Source organism: Callospermophilus lateralis, chromosome 3 (assembly GCF_048772815.1).
Source record: "Callospermophilus lateralis isolate mCalLat2 chromosome 3, mCalLat2.hap1, whole genome shotgun sequence".
Classification (NCBI taxonomy): Eukaryota; Metazoa; Chordata; class Mammalia; order Rodentia; family Sciuridae; genus Callospermophilus; species Callospermophilus lateralis.
In genome coordinates, this window is record NC_135307.1 from 150,549,060 (window position 1) to 150,572,243 (window position 23,184).

The 23,184-nt window shown below is 40.2% G+C and overlaps 1 protein-coding gene across 2 annotated transcripts in view; it reads left to right on the forward strand.

Moving 5' to 3' along the window:
• Ninl (ninein like) overlaps positions 1–22,742 on the forward strand; it is a 150,100-nt gene extending 127,358 nt beyond the window's left edge. For both annotated transcript variants that reach the window (XM_076848879.2, XM_076848881.2), the window contains exons 18-24: positions 1,721–1,825; positions 3,320–3,389; positions 13,129–13,287; positions 14,103–14,216; positions 15,026–15,196; positions 15,683–15,796; positions 21,643–22,742. In XM_076848879.2, the coding sequence (XP_076704994.2) occupies positions 1,721–1,825; positions 3,320–3,389; positions 13,129–13,287; positions 14,103–14,216; positions 15,026–15,196; positions 15,683–15,796; positions 21,643–21,834 (925 nt within the window). In that variant the 3' untranslated portion in view covers positions 21,835–22,742. The remainder of the gene's footprint in view (positions 1–1,720; positions 1,826–3,319; positions 3,390–13,128; positions 13,288–14,102; positions 14,217–15,025; positions 15,197–15,682; positions 15,797–21,642) is intronic.
• The last annotated feature ends 442 nt before the right edge of the window (positions 22,743–23,184 follow it).

The following is a 23,184-nucleotide window of genomic DNA, read 5'->3' on the forward strand; positions in this document are numbered from 1 at the left end:
CTAAAGTTCCTAGAGGATCTAATTTTTTTTCCTTGTTTGGTTTTGTTCTGTTTAGTTTTTACTTCTGCTGTATCTCATGGGTGTTTTTTTTTTTTCCATGTATGTTTGGGTGTTCTGTGATTGTGAGCTCATATGTACTTTGTTAATCTCTGAGAATTTTGGTAGCCCTAATGGGGTGCTTTTCTGCACAGGGTTTTGTATTGCTTTTGCAGAGAAGTAGGGAGATACACATCTGGGACCCCTTGCACCTCCTTTCAGAGCCCTGACTATCCAGGTCTAGTTCTGTTTGATAGAATTGCTATGATATTTAAAATATAAAATACAGAGAAGGTAAAAAAAAAAAAACAAAAAAAAAAACAAAACCAGGTGTCCCTGCTGATAGTGGTGCTGGTATAGTTCCTGATTGCAGGGTCACCCACCTTTATGGCTTCTCACTCAGCTTTTGTTTCAGCTTCCGGGTTTTCATTTTGTTGGGGGGATTCCTGGGAGTTTCCGTTGCTTTCTGTGAGGACAGTCACATACTGCACACTCAGGCCTGCACAGGTTTCATTGTTTCTGAGGAGTGTGAGGGTGTGGAAAGGCTGCCTTCAGTTTTCCTGGGCTCCTGGAAGTAGCCAGGAAATTCAGTGCATTCAGTCACTTTGTTTTCCATTCTGGAGACAGAGTGGTAGCTTCAAAACAGATATAATTTGTTTTGCTCTCTTGCATAAAACCCTTTGCTGCTTTAAAAAAAAAACTATTGGTGAATTATAATTATACATAATAGTGGATTGATTGTTGCATATTTGTAGAGGCACATAAGATAACAATATATTTTGATCAGTTCAGTTCCCCTTCCTGTTACTTTTTAAATTCCAGAGACTTCTATTTCTTTATTCTTCTCTTAGTCTATCATAACATACAGGAAGTTATGTTAAGGGGATTCATAGGCTTAATGTTATAAGCAACAAAGATAAATTAACTCAGAGATGTGTTCTTAGTTTGAAAAAAATGGGAGGCTACATCCAGATAGAGACCTACCAGGGGAAGTAAATGTCAGCTAGACTCCCGTATATTAATAAATTCTCCAGACATCAAGTATGAAGTTTAAGCTGCCTCTTTAATGATCTATATCAGTAAATTGTCATCTCTCTTAAATCAGTGGTGTTAGTTGATGTCCCAAGATGGTTCCCACATGAGGGGCCACCTTCTGTCAGGTATTTCTCTGTGAATTGACATGGAATTTTCCTAAGTATTTCCTTCCAGAGCTGCTATGAGGATGTGGGATGGGTGAACTCTCACAAGAGAGAAGGTATGCCTTTGTAGTTTGGTATGATTCCTTATGCTTCTTAGCTCTGGCTGCAGCTCACTGGCCGGGGATGAATATCCTTTGCCATCCCTGAGGACTTACCCCTAGCACTTGGCAATAGAAGCCAGTACCTATATCCATATTCAGATGGAAGTGGTGAAATGTCAGTTGCCACCGAAAGGTAAACAAAATAATGGTGCTGATTGCATTCATGGGCTGTTGATAAAGTGCAGTTTAGAAGCTAAGACTGTGGTGCTCCTGTGAGATGCTCGTGGGAGATGCATGTCAGAGTATGTTACCACTGGAGAGGAGAAAAGGCAAAGTACCCTGCACTACCCCCAGGGAGGGAATGAAGACTGCAATTTTCAGCTCTTGTGACTGCATGTTGCTGCCAGCTCCTTCTCACCAGGCTTTTTACAATTTTTCATGCAGAATCCAGTTTCAGAGGCTTTCTGAAGAAAACATACTGTTGAAAAATGATCTGGGAAGGATTCAGCAGGAACTTGAAGCTGCAGAGAGCACAAATGATGCACAGAGGTAAGGCGTGTCTCAGTAGTTCGCCCACACAGACAAGACAGAGGCCTCTGTGTCTGTCTCTAGAATAAGCTTAGGAGGGATTGATATAGAAAGTGGGAGATGCTGGCAGATAAACCCTCATTCCAGAAAGACCTACGTGGATGAACTTGTGGACTTCTGAACAGATCTGATAGGCATGGGAATTCTGACTTCCCACCACAGGTTGGCAGCCACTATATATGCTCCTTTGTCTCAGAAGTGGGGACAGAGCCTATGCATGCTGCTGCATGGTTGGCTCCACATCCACAACTCCAGGACACAGCCCTCAAAACTGACATACAGACACTTCTCACCTATACAGAAATGCTCCATGTCACAATTAGGCGTGGGGGACAGTGAGTGTTTTTGGAGGGGTGGGAAGTGCTACTAGGGCCTTCCTGGGTAAGGAGAGTCTATCTGGTTATGTTCTGATAAATGGTTTCAGCTGTGCATTTCCTCAAGCATTGCTGGTATATCAATGTCAGTGAGTCAAGGCTGGAGGAAGGACAGGCAGGGCAGGGACGTATGCACCAGAGAAGGGGAGAGTCTGCGGGGTGAGGGTGGCTTTCTGCTGTCACTACTATAACTGCATCCAAGGACAATTTGTTTATCCTTTTTTATTTTTTTCCCAACTATGAATTTCAAGATGAGCTCAGCTCTAAAATGCTGAGAATGTGGTTATGGTTTGATAAATTACTGTGATGTTGCTAGAGTAGTTACTATTATGTTATAGCAATTCCACAGTCTAAAATTCTTTTTTTGGTGGGGTGAGGAATAGAAATTCAGTGGATTAGACAAAGGGGAGTGAAGGGAAGGGAGTAGGAACAGGATTAGGAAAGACAGTGGAATGATTCTAATATAAGTTTCCTATGCGCATATAACAATACACCACAGTGAATCTCAATATTGTGTACATTCACATGCCTGGGATCTTAATTAGAATAATATATATTCCATGCTTATATCAAAAATGGATTCTACTGTTACATATAATTGAAAATAACAAATAAAAATTTAAATAAACAAAATTTTTTTTTTCCTCTCGGTGTTTTGCCAGGATCCTTTAGCAACAAACCTCAGTAGTAGTAAGACTGCTTGGGTCTTCATGCTGCTGAGTGTGAATAAGTTACATGTTTTGCAAAAAAAGAAATATTAGTATGTGTGACTAAGGAATTTTACAGGTGCTGTTTATTCATACAATAGCGGCAACTGCCTACATATCTGAGCAATTTCACATTTCTAAATTTTCCCTGATTTGGGATTGGACTGCCTCCTCCTTCCTCATCATCACCAGCAGCCTCAGTAGTATTGTCATAGACACCGTGGCAGTGGGTGTCCTGGGGCTGTGGAAGACCCAGGACAGACAGAGTCTGTTCTGTGACTACAAACTCAAGCTGTAATGTCATAGTGGGTGATGGCCAAGGAAAAGACACTGGTTAGTCAGAAATGATGTTGTTTATTTTGCTTTTTCAACAGGAAGGAAATTGAAGATTTAAAGAGAGACAAAGAAAAGACCTACTTTGAAATGGAAGAACTCAACATACAGGTCAAGTATTGATGAGTGGCATGAAGCCTTTTTTTTTTTTTGGTTATTATCCTGAAATAATCTCACACTTACAAAAAGGAAGTAGAGAGCTTTTTTAAAAAAGATGTGTGAGAGAGAGTTGCCAGTCCCTACTTCCCCCTCAAAATCAGATACTGGCATGCATAGGAACCCACTCACCCATTTTGGTTTAGCAGGTGTCTGGAATGTTGGCAGTTATGTGTGGCATTAGTCTCCTTCCATTAGTCTGTCCTTGATTGTTAAGACCTTGACATTTTCAAGATTGCAAGTGGCCGCTATGAGGATGTCCCTCCATCTGAGTTGTCTAATAGCTCCTTGTGATAAGTCAGATTCTCTGTTTTGGATAGAAACAACTCAGAAGTGATGCTATATCCCCATTTCATCCTCTCAAGAGACACAATGTTTTGTCCCTTTGTTGAACACTTTGATTGCTTGGGTAAAGTGGTATTGACTGGCCTCTCCACAGTTACTTTTCCCTTTGTAATTCATATTTAACAGGGAGATATTATGTAAATATCCTGCTCTTTGTCATCCTCTCACTCCTTAATTTTGGCAGCCTTTTGTATTTTGGTGGAATCAGTTACAATTATGGTAGCTAATCTCCCCATCTTAATATTATTAATTGGTATTCTTCTCCCATTAACTTATTGAGTGATTTGTATCATATAATGATTTGATGGGTTATAATATATTACAATTAGTATTTATTTTGTCTCAGATTTGGGCAATGGGAGCCCTTTGTAGGTAGCATCTTCTGTTCTTTGGATAGGTCCTAATTGTTCTTTGAGTACTTCCTTACTTTCTGGTAACCCAAGATGTTCTGGGTTCTAGTCATATTTCCCCTGCTCCAGCCTTGGAGTCTGCTATTTCTCCAGGGAGCCCTTGGTTACTTCTAGCCAAGGATAGTCTTTAGAATGGTCTTTAGAGACCAAGATCTGGCACTGGATGTGCTCATTGCTCCTGGGGTATGCTGCTTCCAGGAGATGTTAGTGGATACAGCTAGGACATGTATGTGTTCATACACATGCATATTGTTTCAAGTATGTTTATTTATTTACCTCTATATTGAAAACCATGAATTCAAACCCATATCTGCAATTTGCACCCAACATCTTAGGGATAATGCTAGTTTTCTCCCTTTTTGTATTTGTAACCCATTTCTCCAATGAGATATCTGATTTCCATCACCCTCAGTATGGTTACTTATTATCTGGTCATTATCCCTTACTCTGTATATAAATGTTCTTTTCACCTCCTATGCTGATTCTCCTCCTGCCCCCAATACAAAAATGCATTTTGTACTTTGTTCTTCTTCCTGTCTTTGGACTAATTAAGGAATAAGCAATCAACCTAGGATGTGTTATCCTTGGCTTTTTTAAATTGTTATTAATAATTATAGATTCATATATATTTATAAGAAATACAGAGCAATCCCTTATACACTTTAGTTTTCCCCAGTGGTAACATTTTTCAAAACAATAGTGCGATATCTGTGTTAGTATTTTAGGGCTGTCAAAACTCCATATTACAGACTATGAGGGTTTAAATAACAAAAATTCATTTCATCACAATTTTGGTGTCTAAAAGTTTGAGATCAGGGTACATACAGGGTTGGTTTCTTCTCTTTCCTTGGCTTGAAGATGGCACCTTCTCCTTCTTTGTTTACATAGTTGTCCCTCTGTACATGTATGTTTCCTAATCTCCTCTTCATATAAGGTTGCCAGTCATATTGGATTAAGGCCTATCTATATGATCTCATTATCTTAATAACCTCTTTCAAGACCCATCTCCAAATACATTCATATTCTGAAGTGTCAGGGGTTAAGACATATGACTCTGGGTAGAGGACACAATTCAGCCTATAATAAATATCACAGCCAAGATATTGACATCAATTAAATCCATGGATCATATTTAGATTTATCCAGTTTTACTTGTATACTCTTATGTATGTGTGTATGTTGAGTTCATCATCTGTGTAGGTTTCTGTATCCACCACCACAGTCAAGATATTGAATATTTCTAACATCACGGGCATTCCTAGTGTTGCCCTTTTATGACCATGCCAACTTTCTCCCTGCCCACCTAATCCTGACAACCACTAAAATGTCCTGTTTCTAAACTTTTGTTTAAAAATATTATACAAGTGGAATTATATAGAATGTGACTTTTAGGATTGTCTTTTTTACCTATCATAATTCCTTGAAGAGTGGTCCAAGTGTTGTGTGTATCAGTAGTTTGTTTTTATTGCGAGTAGTGTCCTATGGAACAGACATACAACAGTTTGTTTTTACATTACAATAATGACTGAGTTGTGTGGTAGTCACATGTTTGGTTGTTTTTATTTGTTTGTTTATTTGCTTCATTGAAGTATATCTCTAACCCTTTTTATTTTTTATTTTGAGACAGGGTCTGGCTTAGCCCAGGTCGGCCTCAAACTTTGAAGGCTATCCGGCCTCAAACTTTTGAAGGATATATGATTGATTCCAAGTTTGGGCCATTGTAAATAAAGCTGCTACAAACATTATTACTCTGGTTTTTGTGTGAACATAAGTTTTTGTTTTACCAGAATAAACCCCTAAGATAATAATAACTGAGTTGTGTGGTAGTCACATGTTTAGTTTTTTTGTTTGTTTCATGGAGGTATATCTCTAACACTTTTTTTTTTTTTTTTTTTTTGGAGACAGGGTCTTGCTTAGTTGCCCAGGTCAGTCTCAAACTTGCCATCCTCCTACCTCAATCTTCCACATCTCTGGGGGTAACAGGCATGTGCCACTGTGCCCAACACATTTATTTTTATAAGAAACTCTGAAACTGTTTCCTAGCATGCCTGTAACATTTTATACTCTTACCAGCATTTATATATGATCTGGTTTCTCTACATCCTTGCCAACATTTCGTGTTTTGAGTATTTTGTATTATTGACATTCTGTTGGCTGTGTACTGAGATGGGCAGGCTGGAGGGGGTACAGTTCAGTATTTTCCTTTTCATAGGTCAATTAAGTTCTAGGGAGTTATTTTCCTTAGGGCCTGAAAACAATATTCTCTGGGTGTCCTTCTATCTAGTCAACATTTTAGTTAGCATGGGCTGCTTCACAAAATACACTGAGTGACTTGAGTAACAGATATTTATTTCTTACTGTTCTAGAGGCTGGAAGTCTGCGATCAAGGGACATTGGTCCTGGCTTCTCACCATGTCCTCACATGGCTTAAAGAGAGAAATTTCTCTCTTGCTGCCTATAATTGCACCAATCATATTATATAAGAAGCCCACTTTTTAAAATTTTATTCTAATTTGTAATATATGACAGCAGAATGCATTTCAATTTATATTACACAAAGCCCAATTTTTCATGTCTCTGGTCGTTCACAAAGTAGAGTCACACCATTTGGGTCTTCATACATGTACTTAGGGTAATGATGTCCATCTCATTCCACTGTCTTTCCTACCCCTATGCCCCTTCCTTTTCCCTCCCTCCTCTTTGCTCTATCTCAAGTTCATCCATACCTCCCATGTTCTCCCCTACCACCCCGTCAGTCCCCATTATGGATTAGCACCCTCATATCAGAGAAAACATTCGGCATTTGTTTTTTGGGGATTGGCTTATTTCACTTAGCTTAATATTCTCCACCTCCATCCATTTACCTGCAAATGCCATGATTTTATTCTCTTTTAATGGTGAGTAATATTTCATTATATATATACACCACATTTTCTTTATCCATTCATCTACTGAAGGGCTCTAGGTTGGTTCTACAATTTAGCTATTGTGAATTGTGCTGCTGTAAACATTGATGTGGCTATGTCCCTGTACTATGCTGTTTTTAAGTCCTTTGGGTATAAACTGAGGAGTGGGATAGCTGAGTCAAATTGTGTTTCCATTCCAAGTTTTCCAAGGAATCTCCATACTGCTTTCCATATTGGCTGCACCAATTTGCAATTCCACCAACAATGTACTAGTGTGCCTTTTCCCCCACATCCTCGCCAATACTTATTGTTGTTTGTATTCTTAATAGCTGCAATTCTGACTGGAGTGAGATGAAATCTTAGAGTAGTTTTGATTTGCACTTCTCTAATTGCTAGAGATGTTGAATACTTTTTCATATATTTGTTGATTGATTGTATATCATCTTCTGAGAAGGATCTGTTCAGTTCTTGGCCCATTTATTGACTGGGTTATGTGTTTTTTTGATGTTAAGATTTTTGAGTTCTTTATATATCCTAAAGATTAATGCTCTATCTGATGTGTGTGTGGTAAAAATTTGCTCCCATTCTGTAGGCTCTCTGTTTACCTCACTGATTGTTTCTTTTGCTGAGAAGAAACTTTTTAATTTGAATCCATCCCATTTATTGATTCTTGATTTTAATTCTTGTGCTATAGGAGAGTTATTAAGGAAGTTGGGGCCTAATTCAACATGATGGAGATTTGGGTCTGCTTTTTTCTAGAAGCCCACTTTTGTGACCTCATTTAACCTAAATTATTTCCTGAAAGCCCCATCCCCAGCCCTAAACACTGGCTTCAATGTGTGGATTTCAGAGAAACACAATTTGAAGCAATCACTTTCCCCTGAGGAAGCCTGAAGGGATTTTTCTCTAATTTTAACTGTGAGAACCTGATAAGGCTTAGAGACATTGGAGGCTGGTGACAGTGCCCCCACCCCTGGCACTCTAGCTCTCAGGTTAGCCCAGGCCTAGAGTCTCCAATATTTGTCTTTACAGATAAAGCTTTCCTATCAGTTTCCTGCTGAAGCCTTCTACCCCTGATAAACTGATTCTCTCTCTCTCAACACCGGTCTCTCCAGTTTTCAGAATGTTTGGTTTGTCCTGTGACTTCAGTTCTCTGATGGATCTAAGATTTGCTGCTTTTCAGTTTGTTCAGCTTTTCCTTTTTTTTTTTTTTTTTTAATGCCTTTATTTATTTATTTTTATGTGGTGCTGAGGATTGAACCCAGTGCCTCACACTTGCAAGGCAAGTGCTCCGCAACTGAGCTACAACCCCAGCCCCATTTTTCAGCTTTTTCTTGTTGGCAGGATGGGGGTGATAATTTCTAAGCTCTTTACATGTGAGAAAACCAGAAGAAGTATGTTTTTGATTTGAGCTTCTGTACATGCTGTGCACATGTACAGAAATAGAGTTGACGTTTTTTGTGCTAATTTTGCATCCTGTGGCCTTGCTGAACTTGCCTTTTCTAGAAGTTTTTTTGTCACCTTCTTCATCTCAAACCCTTGCTCTTGCCAAAGAAAATTCCCTTCAACTCATCTCTCATGGTGCCTCCTCTTCTCACATGGCCAATGAAAACAGTTTCTGCCTCAATCCACTAGTAGAACAGCAGCTTGTCTTGGCTCCCAGCTCCCAGTGTTCATTTCCATGGTGAGCCTGTGGTAGCTCTGCTTGGGCCTTGCTGTAGTTTGATCTGGAGTGCCCCCCCACAAGGCCCATGAATTAAAGACTTATTCCATAGAGCGGCACTATTTGGAGGTGGTAGAATCTTTAAGAAGTGGGGCCTGGTCATTGAGGGTATGCTTCACAAAGGGACTGTGGGATGCCACCCTTCCTTTTTCTCTGTCTTTGTTTCCTGAGGTAAGCATCTTTGTTCTAGCATGTGCAAACCACCATGATATATATTGCTATACCACATGACCCAAAGCCATAGGATCAATTGGTCACGGACTGAAATCTCCAAAACTGTGAGCCAAAATCAGCCTTTTCTTTTTGTAAATTGATTATTTGAGGTATTGGTGACATTTTTAAAAGGTGACTTACATAAGCCTCATGGAGGATAATGATGGATTCACTTAAGAACACTTATGGCTCTGCATTTGCTGAGGGTGGGCAGCTTCTTGTGGAAATGGTCCATGTAAGTCCTTCCTGGTTTCAGAGTAGCCACTCTGCCCTTTCCCTTCTCTTGTTCCCTCGGTAAAATATTTATAAAAGGGTTTATAAATAACCATTTGAACTCTTTCCCAAAAAATTTTATTATGAAAACCTTTCAACATATATAAGTGGAAGTAGCATATACTGATCACCTACCTACCACAACCTTAATTTGATAATTGTTACTGGTATACATGCTTTTAGTTCTGTATTTACATCTCCATGTTTCTTGTGTCTATTCTTTGAACTACTTGAAGGTAGATTACAGATACTATGATACTTCTATTTCCTAAATATTTCATCAGGCCTTTTCTAAAAATATCTTCTATCTAACCACACTATTGTTCCCTCACTTAAGAAACTTAACAGTAACTATCTAACACCATCCAGAATTCAGACCACATTCACATTTTTACACTTATTCAAAAATGGCTTACATAATAAAATCTTTGACCCTAGAATGCAGCTGTGGCTGACACATTTTATTTGGCTATCAAATCAACTTGTTGGCATAAACTAACCACACAGTTGTACTCATGGAACCTGTAGATCAGGAATTCAGACACAGACATATCTCTGATGGTTCGTCCCTGCTATTTGGTATTGGGGCTGTGACGGGGAAGACTGGACATACAGGCTGATCATCTGGGGACTCCTTCTGAATGTGTTTGTTGACACAGGTCCTTTCTGTGAGACTGGGATCCTGGAGGAAGTGTTCTGATAGGTAAAGGTCATTCCCCATCTTTCTCACTGAGTCTCCCAGAGCCACATGGGCCCATGTTTAAGTCGGTCATTACTGCAGAAGAGGACATGGGTGGCAGGTGCTACCAGGGGACATCTGTGCAAATATAGTCCACCCAAGCATCTCATTAATTTTTTTGACCCATATCACCAGTTTTTTCTCATGCTTTTTGAAGAGGCCAGCTGGTTGTCTCTGGCACCATCATAATATTGTTAATCTACATTCTGGATTACCAGGGTGCTTCCTAAGAGGTAGTTTAGTCCGCTCCTATGTCACATGTTTATTTTTTAAACTGGAAAGTAGACCTAAAATCTTGATCAGATTGAGAGCAGTGATCTTTGACACAAATATCCCTTTATTTCAACCTGTGCTTAGGAGGTAGCTGCTGATATATCAGCTTCTGCAGTAAAAGCTAACTGGAGGCAAGTTAGAGGTTAAAGAAAATGATCATCATAAACATCTGTCACCAGAGGCAGATGACATCTACACCTCCTGACACAAAGCCCAGAGAAGTTACAGCATCACCTATGTAGCACCTGGCCAAGAACACATCACATGAGACAACAGGAAGCATCAGACAAACACTAAATAAAAAACTGTTAAAATGGAGGAGGAATCGTATTTGACAAAAATGTCAATAATAAAAAGACCTTTAAAAGACTATGGAAACATCCCACATTCAAGAAGGCCAAGACATCATAGAGGAGACACCATCTGACCCTGTACTGGGGAAGGGGTGCTATAAAGGACATCACTGGGCCAGTTGATGAAACTGGAATGTGTGTGGGACATCCAGGTTACCACGTGAGAGAGAACTTCTCAACAGGAAACATGATGCAGGGCTAGGGTGGGGGAAGAAAACATCCTGTTTATGTGTGTGCATTTGCACGTACACATGTATATACATGTAATAGTGCAAATGGCAGAGCAGTTGGGGAGGATGCTGTCATTGGGGAGCCTGACTGGAGGGTATGTGAGTTTTCCTTGTAATGTTCTCTTGAAATTGGTCTGTGCATTTTAAATTCTTTCCAAAGACTTTAAATACTAAAGTTGAGTAGAAAATGATTCATTAGTTAGTTTATTTATATTTATTTATTTGTTTGTTTGTTTGTTTGTTTTTGGAAAGGATGACTTTTATTTCCATCCTGAATGATTATCATACCATTATTTAAACATGTCCAAAAAAGTCCTGAAATAATTTAAACTGAAGGCATAGAACAAATCAAAATATTTAACTGTAAAAGATTAAATAAGAAAATGCAAATATTTCCACAGTAGCAATAAATTATGAACAAGTTTCCATCACCAAATATCATTCTGACCAAGAGCTCTAGTCTTTTCTCATGAAATCTATAGCTTAAGCTGATTCTGAGATTTTCATGATAAAAATAATATTGAAAAACAATCTTCTTCCTAAAGACTCATTAGTACCACCAGCTTCAATATAAGTATTTTATATATAACAAAGTAGCAGTTATGATAGTTGTTGATGGATGGCCTTTCCCCCAAGAAATGACACATTCTTACAAACTGTTTAAAAAAAATAGCAAAGTTGGTTACAAAATTCTGTTTGGGAAGCAGGAAAAAACTTGTTCCATGTCAATTAGAATATTAAAGCACTTCATTATCAAATTGCTTCAAAAGCCAATCATCGCATAACAGTAATATACTGCATGGGGAATTCCACTATATCGTGGTGACATGTTGACCATACAGTGCAGTTAAGGGGTTGAACAAATCAGTAGCAATTACTGTTGCCAATTTTTATTTATTCCAAAGAGATAGTGTTTTTAAAAAATCATTATAACTAACTGGAATAATCAGTGACATGCTACAGATACAATAAACCCCTCCAATGCAATAGCTAGGTTTGAAAATAAAGTGGTCATGCTTCTTAATATATTATGATATTTTGAAATACATTCTCTGATTATCAATACCATTTATTACAGAGGTTACTTATAAATTAGCTCAGATTCTGAACTAGGTTTCTAACTAAAACTTTTTTCAAGTATATTTTTTTTAGGAGTTGAAGAAAGATTCCATTTCTATTGATGAAATCAAGTCCTTAGAGGACAAGATGAATGTACATCAGTATTGAAAATCAATGTCAATTTTTACCAAAAATATCAAAAATCCAGACAGAACTACCCAGAACTTAAGTCATGGTAGCAACATCTTCACCCTCAGTCCTAAGGTTCTAGAGAAGGGATGAGGTGAGATTAATTCAGAGAAGAGCTTGAGAACAGCATAGAGACTCACTAACCTTGCATGAATCCATACTGAAGCAACTTCAAGGTTCCACTGTATGCTAATTAAACCCACAAAAACAAAATGGTGTCAGCCTAGATCTGGGGAGATTATGTGTGTGCTGATAGTAGTGCTTCAGCGGATGCTGCTCACAGAGCTACCAACACTCTGTGTCCTCAAAACTGACTACTGTGGAAAAAATCAAATAAGAAAAACTAGACTGTAAAAAGATAGTCATGAAATTACTATTACAAGAATAGCTGAAATTACCTTGGTAAAAGACTGTAAGACTAACTTTTAGGTATGTTTTGGTGGCTGGTGTCTTCACTCATTTACCCCATGTGTTTGCTGTACACCCACTACCCACTGGGCAGTGGCCACTGAGAGAAAGCAAAATGTATTGTGTGGTGGCTGTGCTCCTGCTAGAAGCTGTGCTTATGTCTCCAGTGACAGAGACCAAAGGAGGATTATGAAGAGATTTTTACACTTCAAGATTAATTAGTTTTTTTTTTTAAACTTTAAATTGCTTTAAATATGTTAGAAGTAGCCAAAGTAGCCATGGACCAAATGAAGAAGACATGGAAGTACTTCAGAATGGTAGTTTCAGTGGTCATGGCACATAACCACCTCTGGTAGCATAGGTGTGTATCACTTCTAGGTGACAGAGCAGGGCTTCTTGTCCTAAGCACCCCCAATACTGAGGCTGGACCATCTTTGGCTCTGTGGGACATCCAGTGCCAGATGCCACTGGCTTCCCCTTCCTCTAATTGGGACCACTAGAATGATCTGAAGTGAGCTACTGGTTTAAAAGCATTTGTTTTAATCTATTTTAACCTTTTTTTTTTCCCTGTAGATTCAGAAATACAAGGATGAATTGTCACAGCTCAACTGCAGAATCCTTCAGCTGGAAGGAGATGCTTCTACACATCAGGCCCAAAAGGAGAAGAATCACATTGCCATTCAGCTGTTAAGGCAGAGGCTGGAGGAGGCAAGGCGCCGGGAGGAGCAGCAGGTGAGTGGATTAAGGCAGCACCATCAAGGTCCTGCCCTGCAACCAGGCAGTGGGAAGCCAGGCAATGGAGACTCAGCCACAAACAGGTCAGATAAACCCTGATGTCCTGGAGGTGGGTGCCCTAGCAGTGAGGTGAGGAGCTTCCCGAGCCCTAGAGAAGTGGGTAGACTTGAGCAGCTTTGGCACATCATCAGGATCCAGAAACAGTAGAGGGTAGTTTGGCAAATTATGTCTCGAGAGCCTCTGGAATGTCTCTGATTTGAGTTCATAATCATGCTTATAGGAATTATAGCTAAGAACACTATGGGAAATTTAACTGGAAGAATTTTCATTGCTGTGGTATTTATTATAGCAAAATAGACTGGAGTCGGTTTGAATCATCACACCAGATTTTTTTAAAATATTTTTAGTTGTGAATGGACACAATACATTTATTTATTTATTTATTTGGTGCTGAGAATCGAACTCAGTGCCTCACACATGCTAGGCAAGGGCTCTACCACTGAGCCACAACCCCAGCCAAAAAAAAAACCAGATTCTTATAACACTTGATGTCTTGGGAAAACAGTCTAGTTACACTAAGGAGGACAGCGCTATGCTCTCTCTTACTGAAATATCTTATTGATAATATGTGTGTAGAAGAGGGATGAAGGAGTCATGACAGCAAGTCAGGTGTGGGCCTCAGGCTCAAGGGATCATGGGGGGGGGTTAAATTTGTAACATTTTCTTTTCTGTAATTTTCTGAAGTTTCTACATTCAACATGTATTAGATTGCTAAGATATTTCTTATACTTGTAATTTTTTTTTTTAATCAGGATAACCAAATCAAAAAACTTGAAGTTGAACTTCAACACGTGAATCAGGAATGTCAGAATCTGAGGCTGTCACAGTCAGAGCTGACAGTGAGCCTTGAAGAAAGTCAAGAACAGGTGTGTGCGGCAGTCAGAAGTACTTGATATAGTCCCAGCCTGAAAGGAACATCAACAAAATGCTGATGGACAGCATCGCCGAGCCTAGTTGAGCCCAGAGAAGTTATTAGGCAGCCTGAGGTCATACAGCTAGTAAGGGATTTAACATGTCTAGGACTGAAGCTGGTTCCTTTCTTTTCACCATGCCTCACATGTGATCCCTGATGGAGCCATGGTCCCTACTCCTGTCGTGGGTCTCAGAGATGAAGCAAGGGTGAACTGTGTTCTAGATGAAACCTCGGCAAACCAGTTTAAGTTGTGTTTAGACCTTATCTCCAGTTGCCTGAAGGAGTTGGCTAAGTTATGCAGTTAATCATATTCTGTGACCTCCAGCCAGAGCTGTGCCTCAGAAGTGTGAACAACTCACTTAAAGAAGGATTAGCATGCATGGCTTGCATGGGTTATACTGTTCCTGTGTAGCAGGCTGCAAAGATGCTGGATGGGACAAAACCTGATCCTTCCATAGATCCATCATGAAATCCTAGTACCATCTTGCTGAGGATGACAGGCATAAGTTTTCATGACACGTGGCAAAGCTCTGACTAATGGGAGCTTGGCTATCATAATTCCAAATAAAGGGGCTCTCTGAATTCCTAGGTGTTGCAGCATACCCAGGGACCACAAAGAAGGGGGAGTAGGCCCTCCTGCCCTTTCAGTTGTGGGGTATCCTTAAATGCAGAGACTAACTCACCAATGCCTTTGCTTCTGTGTCTGCTAATGACTCTGAACCCTTAGTCATACTACAACCATTGTTACTTCTCTCTATGTAGTTACACAGCGCCCGTCTGAGGCTGAAGGCAGCCCAATCCCAGCATGCACAGGAGGTTCAGCACCTGCAGGAGCAGAAGAGCCAGCTGGTGCCTAGGGCCCGTGTGACTGAGCTGCAGCACCTACTCAGCATCCAAGAAAAGGAGGCTGGGAGACGACTGGATGCACAGAGAGTGAGTGGGGGCACCACACTCTGAGCTAGCTATTTGGGAGAAGGTTCTGAAGGCCAGCTGATGGAATGGCAGGGTATGCTTGGATTGCTGGTCCTTAGTTAACCAGAAACTGCCCAACTGTAAAGCCCAAGGCCCAGGAGTGTGTGGCTCTATGGTGACTTCCAGCAACTTGAAGGCTAGTTGTAGAGAAGCTGTGAGCTTCCATTCCTTACCGTAACAAAGAGACTCTCTAAGCCTGTGTTGAAGATAGCTCAGGGAGAGGAGAGGATCCTCTCAGAAGTATACAGAAAGGAGTTAGCTGACCCTAAAGGCTACTTAAACCCATCTAAGTCAGGGATCATCTGTGCATAATAAACTACTACTCTACAGACTAGTAGGAAGGTCATCTACAGTCACGCTTAATTTTGTACATTTTAGCCAATTTAAATAAGTCCTGTGATGATTCTGTTTCAAATGTAAATACTGGTGTGTAACCTTCTGTGGCAGGAAGAACATGAAAGGCAGATGAAAACCAAGGAAGGGCAGGCCAAAGAGGCAGAGATGTACTTGCAGAATGTAGAATGGCTCCTACAAGAGAAGGTGGATGAGCTGAGAGAACAAGTGAGTTGCAATGCTTCTTATCATTTCCTTCAGTCCTTCCCCCCCTCACACATTTTTTATTGGTACATTATAAACTATACATAATATTGGGATTCATTGCTATACAAACATATAACAATTCAGGCAACATAAAAATATAATTTGGACAATATTTTTTTTTAATTTTTACTTTTTTAATTTGTTCTAATTAGTTATATATGACAGTAGACTGCACTTTGACACATCATACATAAATGGTATATAATTTCACATTCTTCTGGTTGTACATGATGTAGAATCACACTGGTCGTGTAGTCATGTATGTACACAGGGTAATAATGTCAGATACATTCTACTATCCTTTATACTCCCATACCCCCTCCCCTCCTTTCAATCCCCTCTACCTAATTCATAGTAATTCTATTCTTCCCTAGCCTGCCCCTCTTATTGTAAATTAGCATCCACATAGCAGAGAAAACATTCAGCCTTTGTTTTTTGGGAATTGGCTTATTTCGCTTAGCATGATATTTTCCAGCTCCATTCCATTTAACAGCAAATGCTATCCTTTCATTCTTCTTTAAGCTGAGTAATTATCCATTGTGTATATACACCACATTTTCTTTATCTGTTAATCTACTGGACATCTAGGTTGGTTCCATAGTTTAGCTGTTGTGAATTGAGCTTCTATGAACATTGATGTGGCTACATCACTATAGAATGCTGATTTTAAGTCCTTTGGGTATAAACCAAGGAGTGGGAAAGCTGGGTCAAGTGGTGGTTCCATCCCAAGTTTTCTGAGGAATCTCCATACCACTTTCTTTTTTAAAATTTTTTTTTCATTTCCTTCATAGCATTTATTCAGTGTCTGAAATCATATAATTGATTAGCTTACTTATTACCTGCATTCACCAGAATGTAGGCTCCAATGGAAAGGGTAAATGGTTCAGCTACAATTATTGAGGAGAGGATAACAGAAGAGCATAGATTTAATTCACTGAAAACAAAACGTTAACATGCTGAGTGTGTTGGCACAGGCCTAGAATTCCAGCAACTCAGGGGGCCGAGGCAGGAAAATTGTAAATTCAAGGCCAGTCTGGGCAACTTAGTGAAGCCCTTCCTAAAAAAAAAGCAGGGGGTTGGAGGGGGGTGGACCGTGATATAACTTGATGGCAGAGTGCTTGCCTCATATGCTGGAGGCTCTTGGTTCAATCCCCAGCACAGGAAAAAAACAACGTGAACATTACTTTGTGCCTAAAAGAAGATAGTCAGGAGACTGGAGAGAGAAAGTTTCTGTCCTCTCGATTTTAATACTCTAACAAGCTATATTTCTTATATTTTTAAAAAATTAAATCATACATACTCAAACTTTCAGACTGAATAAAGTTCACTATACTTTTAAGAACAAACACTGGCTCTGCTATTTGTTTTTATTAAGTCATGGAATTAGTTACTTCACCTCTGAGCCTCAGTTTTTGACCTGAGTTTTGACCATACCACTTTCCATAGTGGTAGTATCAGTTTGCAGTCCCACCAGCAATGTATGAGTGGTACCTTTTCCCCCACATCCTCGCCAACATTTATTTTTACTCGTATTCTTGATAACTGCTGTTCTGACCAGACTGAGATGAAGTCTCACTTTTTTGGTTTTTTTTTTTTTTAATTTTAATATTAATTTTTAGTTTTCAGTGGACACAACGTCTTTGTTTGTATGTGGTGCTGAGGATCGAACCTGGGCCACACACATGCCAGGCGAGCGCACTACCGCTTGAGCCACATCCCCAGCCAGAAGTCTCAGTTTTGATTTGCACTTCTCTAATTGCTAGAGGTGTTGAACATTTTTCATATATTTGTTGATTGATTGTGTATCATCTTCTGTGAAGTGTCTGTTCAGTTCCTTTGCCCATTTATTGATTGGGTTATTTATTTATTTATTTATTTAATTTTGGTGTTAAGTTTTTTGAGTTCTTTATATATCCTGGAGATTAATGCTCATATCCTGGAGATTAAAGCTCTATCTGAGGTGCATGTGGTAAAGATTTTCTCCCATTCTGTAGGCTCTCTCTTCACATTATTGTTTCCTTTGCTGAGAAGCAGCTTTTTAGTTGGAATCCATCCCTTGTATTGATTCTTGATTTTACTTCTTTAGGAGTCTTATTAAGGAAGTCAGATCCTAGACTGACATGGTGAGGATCGGGGACTACTTTTTTTCCTATTAGGTGCAGGGTCTCTGTTCTAGTGCCTATGATTTTCTTTGAGTTGAGTTTCATGCAGGCTGATAGATAAGGATTTAATTTCATTTTGTTACATATGGATTTCCAGTTTTCCCAGCACCATTTGTTGAATAGGCTATCTTTTCTCCAATCAATGTTTTTGGCGCATTTGTCTAGTAATAGATAACTGTATATATGTGGGTTTGTCTCTGTGTCTTCTATTCTGTACTAGTGGTCTACATGTCTGTTTCAGCACCATTTTCCCTTTTATGTTCAGCATCTAACCCAGAAAAAGCCTGTCTTCACAGAATCCAAAGAACCCCATTCCCATTTTGATTCTATGGCTCATCTAAACTTCAATTGGAGGATGTACAAATCATTTTCAGTAGATAAAAAAGTAAAAGTAATCTGTAGATTAATTTTGCTAAATACATACCCATGCTATATTTTTATATCCTGTGTTTCCTTTTGGGAATTGTTTCAAGATCTCTTTTTGAGATGTTCACGCCAAAAAAAGGACATCATTTGTTCATTTATTGGTTCATTCTTCTTTTTTATTTTTCTTTTGGTGCCAAGGATTGAACCCAGGGGTGCTCAACCACTGAGCAACATCCCCAGGCCATTTTTTATATTTTATCTAGAGATGGGATTTTGCCAAGTTGCTCAGTGCCTCAATTGGCTTTGAATTCGAAATCCTCCTGCCTCAGCCTCACAAGCCACTGGGATTATAGGCATGCACCACTGCACCTGGCTTGTTGATTCATTCTTTCAGAAGATGCCCTCTGGAACTTACTGTTGGCTAAGGTATCACTCTAGGCAGACCCTGGGGTACCTCAGGGACCTTTGATCCAGAGGTGACAAAAGCCTCCAGATAGTACAAGTGACGTGAGCCATGGTCACATTTTGAGAAAGAGGATGAGGGGATGGAGAGATGTGGGTGTGGTAGGCAGGACCACTCTGAGTAGTGGCATTGGGCCAGACACCCAGTGACCCAGCATGGGTAGGTCTAGATGCGTCCCTGGCAGAAGACAGGTGAACTTTGGAAGTCTCCCTTGCCTACTAGGTGCAGCTTTCCTGTGCATTCGCAGTTGTCCTCCAAATTACATGGGAATATGAAAAGACACACATCCCCATGTGCTAGGACTTTGAGGAGGTGCTTTGAGGCAGGAGAACCCAGGCAAATGTCTTTAGACTGGGACCAAGCATGATATCTTTGAAAGCCCAGGAGGTGATTACTGGGGATGGTGTGAATTCACTGGGGTGGCATTACAGGGAGACAGAGCCTGTCATGTTCTATAGGCCATAGGCAGAAGTTTGGGTTTTATTTTAATTGTTAGAAGCCACTGGAAGGTTTTAAGTAAAGGAAATCTTTTGTTGGTTTGTTTGTTTGTTTGTGGTGCTAGGGATCGAACCCTTGTTCACGCAAGGCAAGCACTCTACCAAACTGAACCATATCCCCAGCCCAGAAAGTTTTTTTTTTTTTTTAGTAAGGAAGGTTTTAAGTACAAAAGGTTTTAAGGTTTTCAGTCAAATCACACCAGGGAAAAGTAATTTGGGCTGTTCTCAGGAGCAAAGACATTAAAAAGGGGGGGTGGGCAGCCATAGCTCCCCTGATCTATAAAAGTTTATAATGTGATGGTGGTTGGCAACATGCCCAGGGTGGCAACAGTGCAACAGCATGGTGTGGTACGTTGGTGGAGGCAAGGCCCCAGCACTGCAGGAGCCGACTGAAGTGGGACAACGAGGTTAGATACCAGCTGGGTATATGCCACCATCTCCATTCACTGCTTCAAGAAATTAAAGGAGATGTGAAAATCTGGAAAAATATTTTTTCGCTAGCAATTGAGTATAGTTTGATTTATCAGAGTGATCCTGAGCTGATCCAAATTGGGTGAGACATTTGGACCTGGAAGGTTCCCATTGTAGTCACCCTGATTGAGATCCTCTTCCTTAATACCTACCCTTCCCTGCCAGTGCCAGTTCACTGTTCTTCCCACTATTGTCTCACTTACCTGCTCTGGTGACACACTCTTCCAGTTACTACCTCATTTTGTCCTCGCTCCTGGAAAACCTTAATTCTTATTAAATCCTTTGACTCCTGCCCACCTACCCCTGTCCCATAGGCCCTATGCTAACTCCCTCCATGGTTTGCACCCCTCCTTCCTGAGAAACCCCTCCCCTCTACCTCCTCTCTGACCCCTGGCTCCTGTAACCTCTTCTATCACCTGTGGTTTTGCTGCTTATTTCACATGAGACCAGACTCCCCAGGGAGAACCTGCTAGCATTCTGACATCTTGTCACCCATGTCCTGCGTCCTCCACCTCCTCTCTGGCCATTACCTCCACAGCCGCTCTTTCCTGGTACCCTCACTGCCACTAGGAAACAAATCTTATAGCTCCCTACCTTCCCCAGCCCTACCAGTTCTCCTCTCCTCTTGAGTTTGTGAACCTGTCACTCCCTCCCTAAGTTCACACCTAATCCTTAGAGCCACCCTCAAAGTAGACACTGAGTCTAACCACAACTCACTTCATCTCTGGCATTCTGACTGGTTTCCTGGGTCCTCCACCAGTCAACTCTCAGCACATCTTTTAAAACGTGAATTTCATCCTGTCCTCAGAACCAGCCTTCCCATGTCTCCCAAGTAAAAAATACAGTTTTTACAATAGCATCTGAAGTCCCAGAGTTCCCTCCCTTTTCCCTCTCTCCTCCCCGTGTCTGCCTCCGGCTACACATGTCCCTCTCTTCACAGTTCACCCCAACTACATGACAGCCACAGGGCTTGTTCTTCCCTCTGCCGCGGTGTCCACACCTAATGATATGCTCCCTGATTTTGTTCACATCTTTTGTTCAGATATCCTCAGAAATGTGGTTCACCCCACCCAAAATGAAACATGCACAGCCCACTCCCAGCTGTCTGTCCACTGCTGGGTTCCTCAGCAAATGCATGCTTCTACCCTCTGCCTTCTCCTGTTAGAATACGTGCTCCATGAGAACAGGGATGTTACTAGAATAGTGTGCACACATGGGGGTGTGTAGTAACTACTTGTTAAGTGAACAGATTCCATGTGGGGATCACAAAGCCCAACACTCAGCCCTGAGCCTTCGTGTCTCAGGAAAGATCATGGAAGGGCTGCTGACTTGAACAGCCTGGGTCCTTCTCTGAAGCCTGTCCTGCTGTGGTTTGTGTGATGACTGGCTCACACACACAGCTACAAGGGAGAATGCAGTGCCTCCATGTGTCCTGTGTGACATCACAGGCAGCACAGCACCCGGGACAAATCAAACATTTTTGGCAATCTTGAAGATTTTTGTTTCACACTGCATTAAAATAAGAGGGCTTTTTTTTTTTTTTTTTTTTTTTTTTTTTTTGAGTCCTGATTTTGGTCTTTTTAAGTCTTTATTTCATGGTTAAAAAAAAAAAAAAAAAAAAAGATTCTCATGAAGTTGCCTTCAATTATCCACCACATGATTCAGCATATTCTCAATTTCCTCCCTCAGGCCAGGGAACAAATATACCATATCTGATATTTGCATCACATCTATAAGAACCCAAAATTATGCTTGGAACAGAGATGAAAGGATAAGAGGGAGCAGGCTTGTTTGTGTAACTTTTCTGCACTGGGTTCACAGTAAAGCATGGCTTTTTCTTCTCTCTAGTTCAAAAAGAACACTAAATCTGATCTGCTGCTCAAGGAACTCTATGTGGAAAATGCTCACCTCATGAAGGCTCTTCAGGTCACAGAAGAGAAGCAACGAGGTGCTGAGAGCAAAAACCGAATTTTGGAAGAAAAAGTCCATGCTCTCAACAAACTTATCAATAAGATTGCCCTAGCATCCCTCTCTGTGTAAATACTGCTGGTTTCCTAGAATTCATTCTAAGGAATGTTTTGTTTCTGTTTTTGCAGTACTGGGGATTGAACCAAGGGGTGCTCTATCACTGAAATACATCTCCAGCCCTTTTAAAGAATTTTTAAAAACTTTTTTGATATAGGGTTTAAATTGCCCAGGCTGGCCTGGAACTTGGGATCTCCTATCTCACCCTCCCAATTAGGATAACAGGGATTATAGGACTGGGCCATTACACCCAGCTTGAAGAATATCTTTTAAAATTAAGCCACTCTGATTCCATAATTTGCTATGGTTCATCATCTGTGCATCCTCAAAAACTAAGGATTGTAATTCTTCACCCCCTAATTAATGAATGTCCACTATGTGCCAGATGCTGGAAAAATATGCTGGTGCAGTAGAGAATGTTTTGTATTAGCTATCAGGGATAATTTCCAGTCTTGTTACATACTAATGAAACAGATTTGGGGGGTTCTCAGCAAAGAACAGCTAAGAGTTGTTAAATTTTCAGTGTTGTACCTTTGGCTGGAAAGGTTAAAATGCAGAATTGAGCCTCTGTATACACTTCATCACTTCATTGTTATTTCTGGGGGCTTAGATCATTAAAGCGCTTGATGATTGGTTGGTCTGTACACACACTCCAGAAAGGCTTCTGTTGCTGAGAACAGTCAACCAGCAATACAGGAGGGGACAGAAACCGTGTAAGTACTGCTCCCTTTGAGGGTAAGTCTGGAAAGAGCCTAAGTTCTGTGGACTCAGGGATGATCATGTTTATTGCAAATGCAATCTTTTCTTCCTTGAAATGTCATCACACTGGAAATTGTACCTATGTAAAAAAAGTATAGTTTTGTATCTGAAATATACATAAATTATGGCCATTTGGTTTATCAGAATGTACTACTGTAATATGAAGTCACTGTATTTACAATAAATTCTTTTCTATTAAAATTGTTTTTTAAAATTTTCAAACATAGAAAATCATTTCATAAGAAGCGCCCATGTGTACGTCAACTAGATGTGTTTGAGGTAACTTTCTGCTACAACCTTTTAGAATAGAGGTGGAAAGCTAGGTCTTTCATTCTTGATCTTCTTCCCTTGGGGTAGCCGCCATCCTGATGCTGGCATGCCACCTCTTCTTTTGGCACTTACTATAAATGTTATAGGGTAAAAATTTGATAGCATTATGGAAGGACACAAAAGATGTTGAGAATTGTTTTAAAACTGTAAACTGGAGATAGAATGCAACTTCTCGTTTTGTTGTTGTTTTAGTACTGGGTATTCAGGCTGGCCTCAAACTTGTAGTTCTCCTGCCTTAGCCTCCTGAGTCGTTGGGATTGTAGATGTGTGCCACCA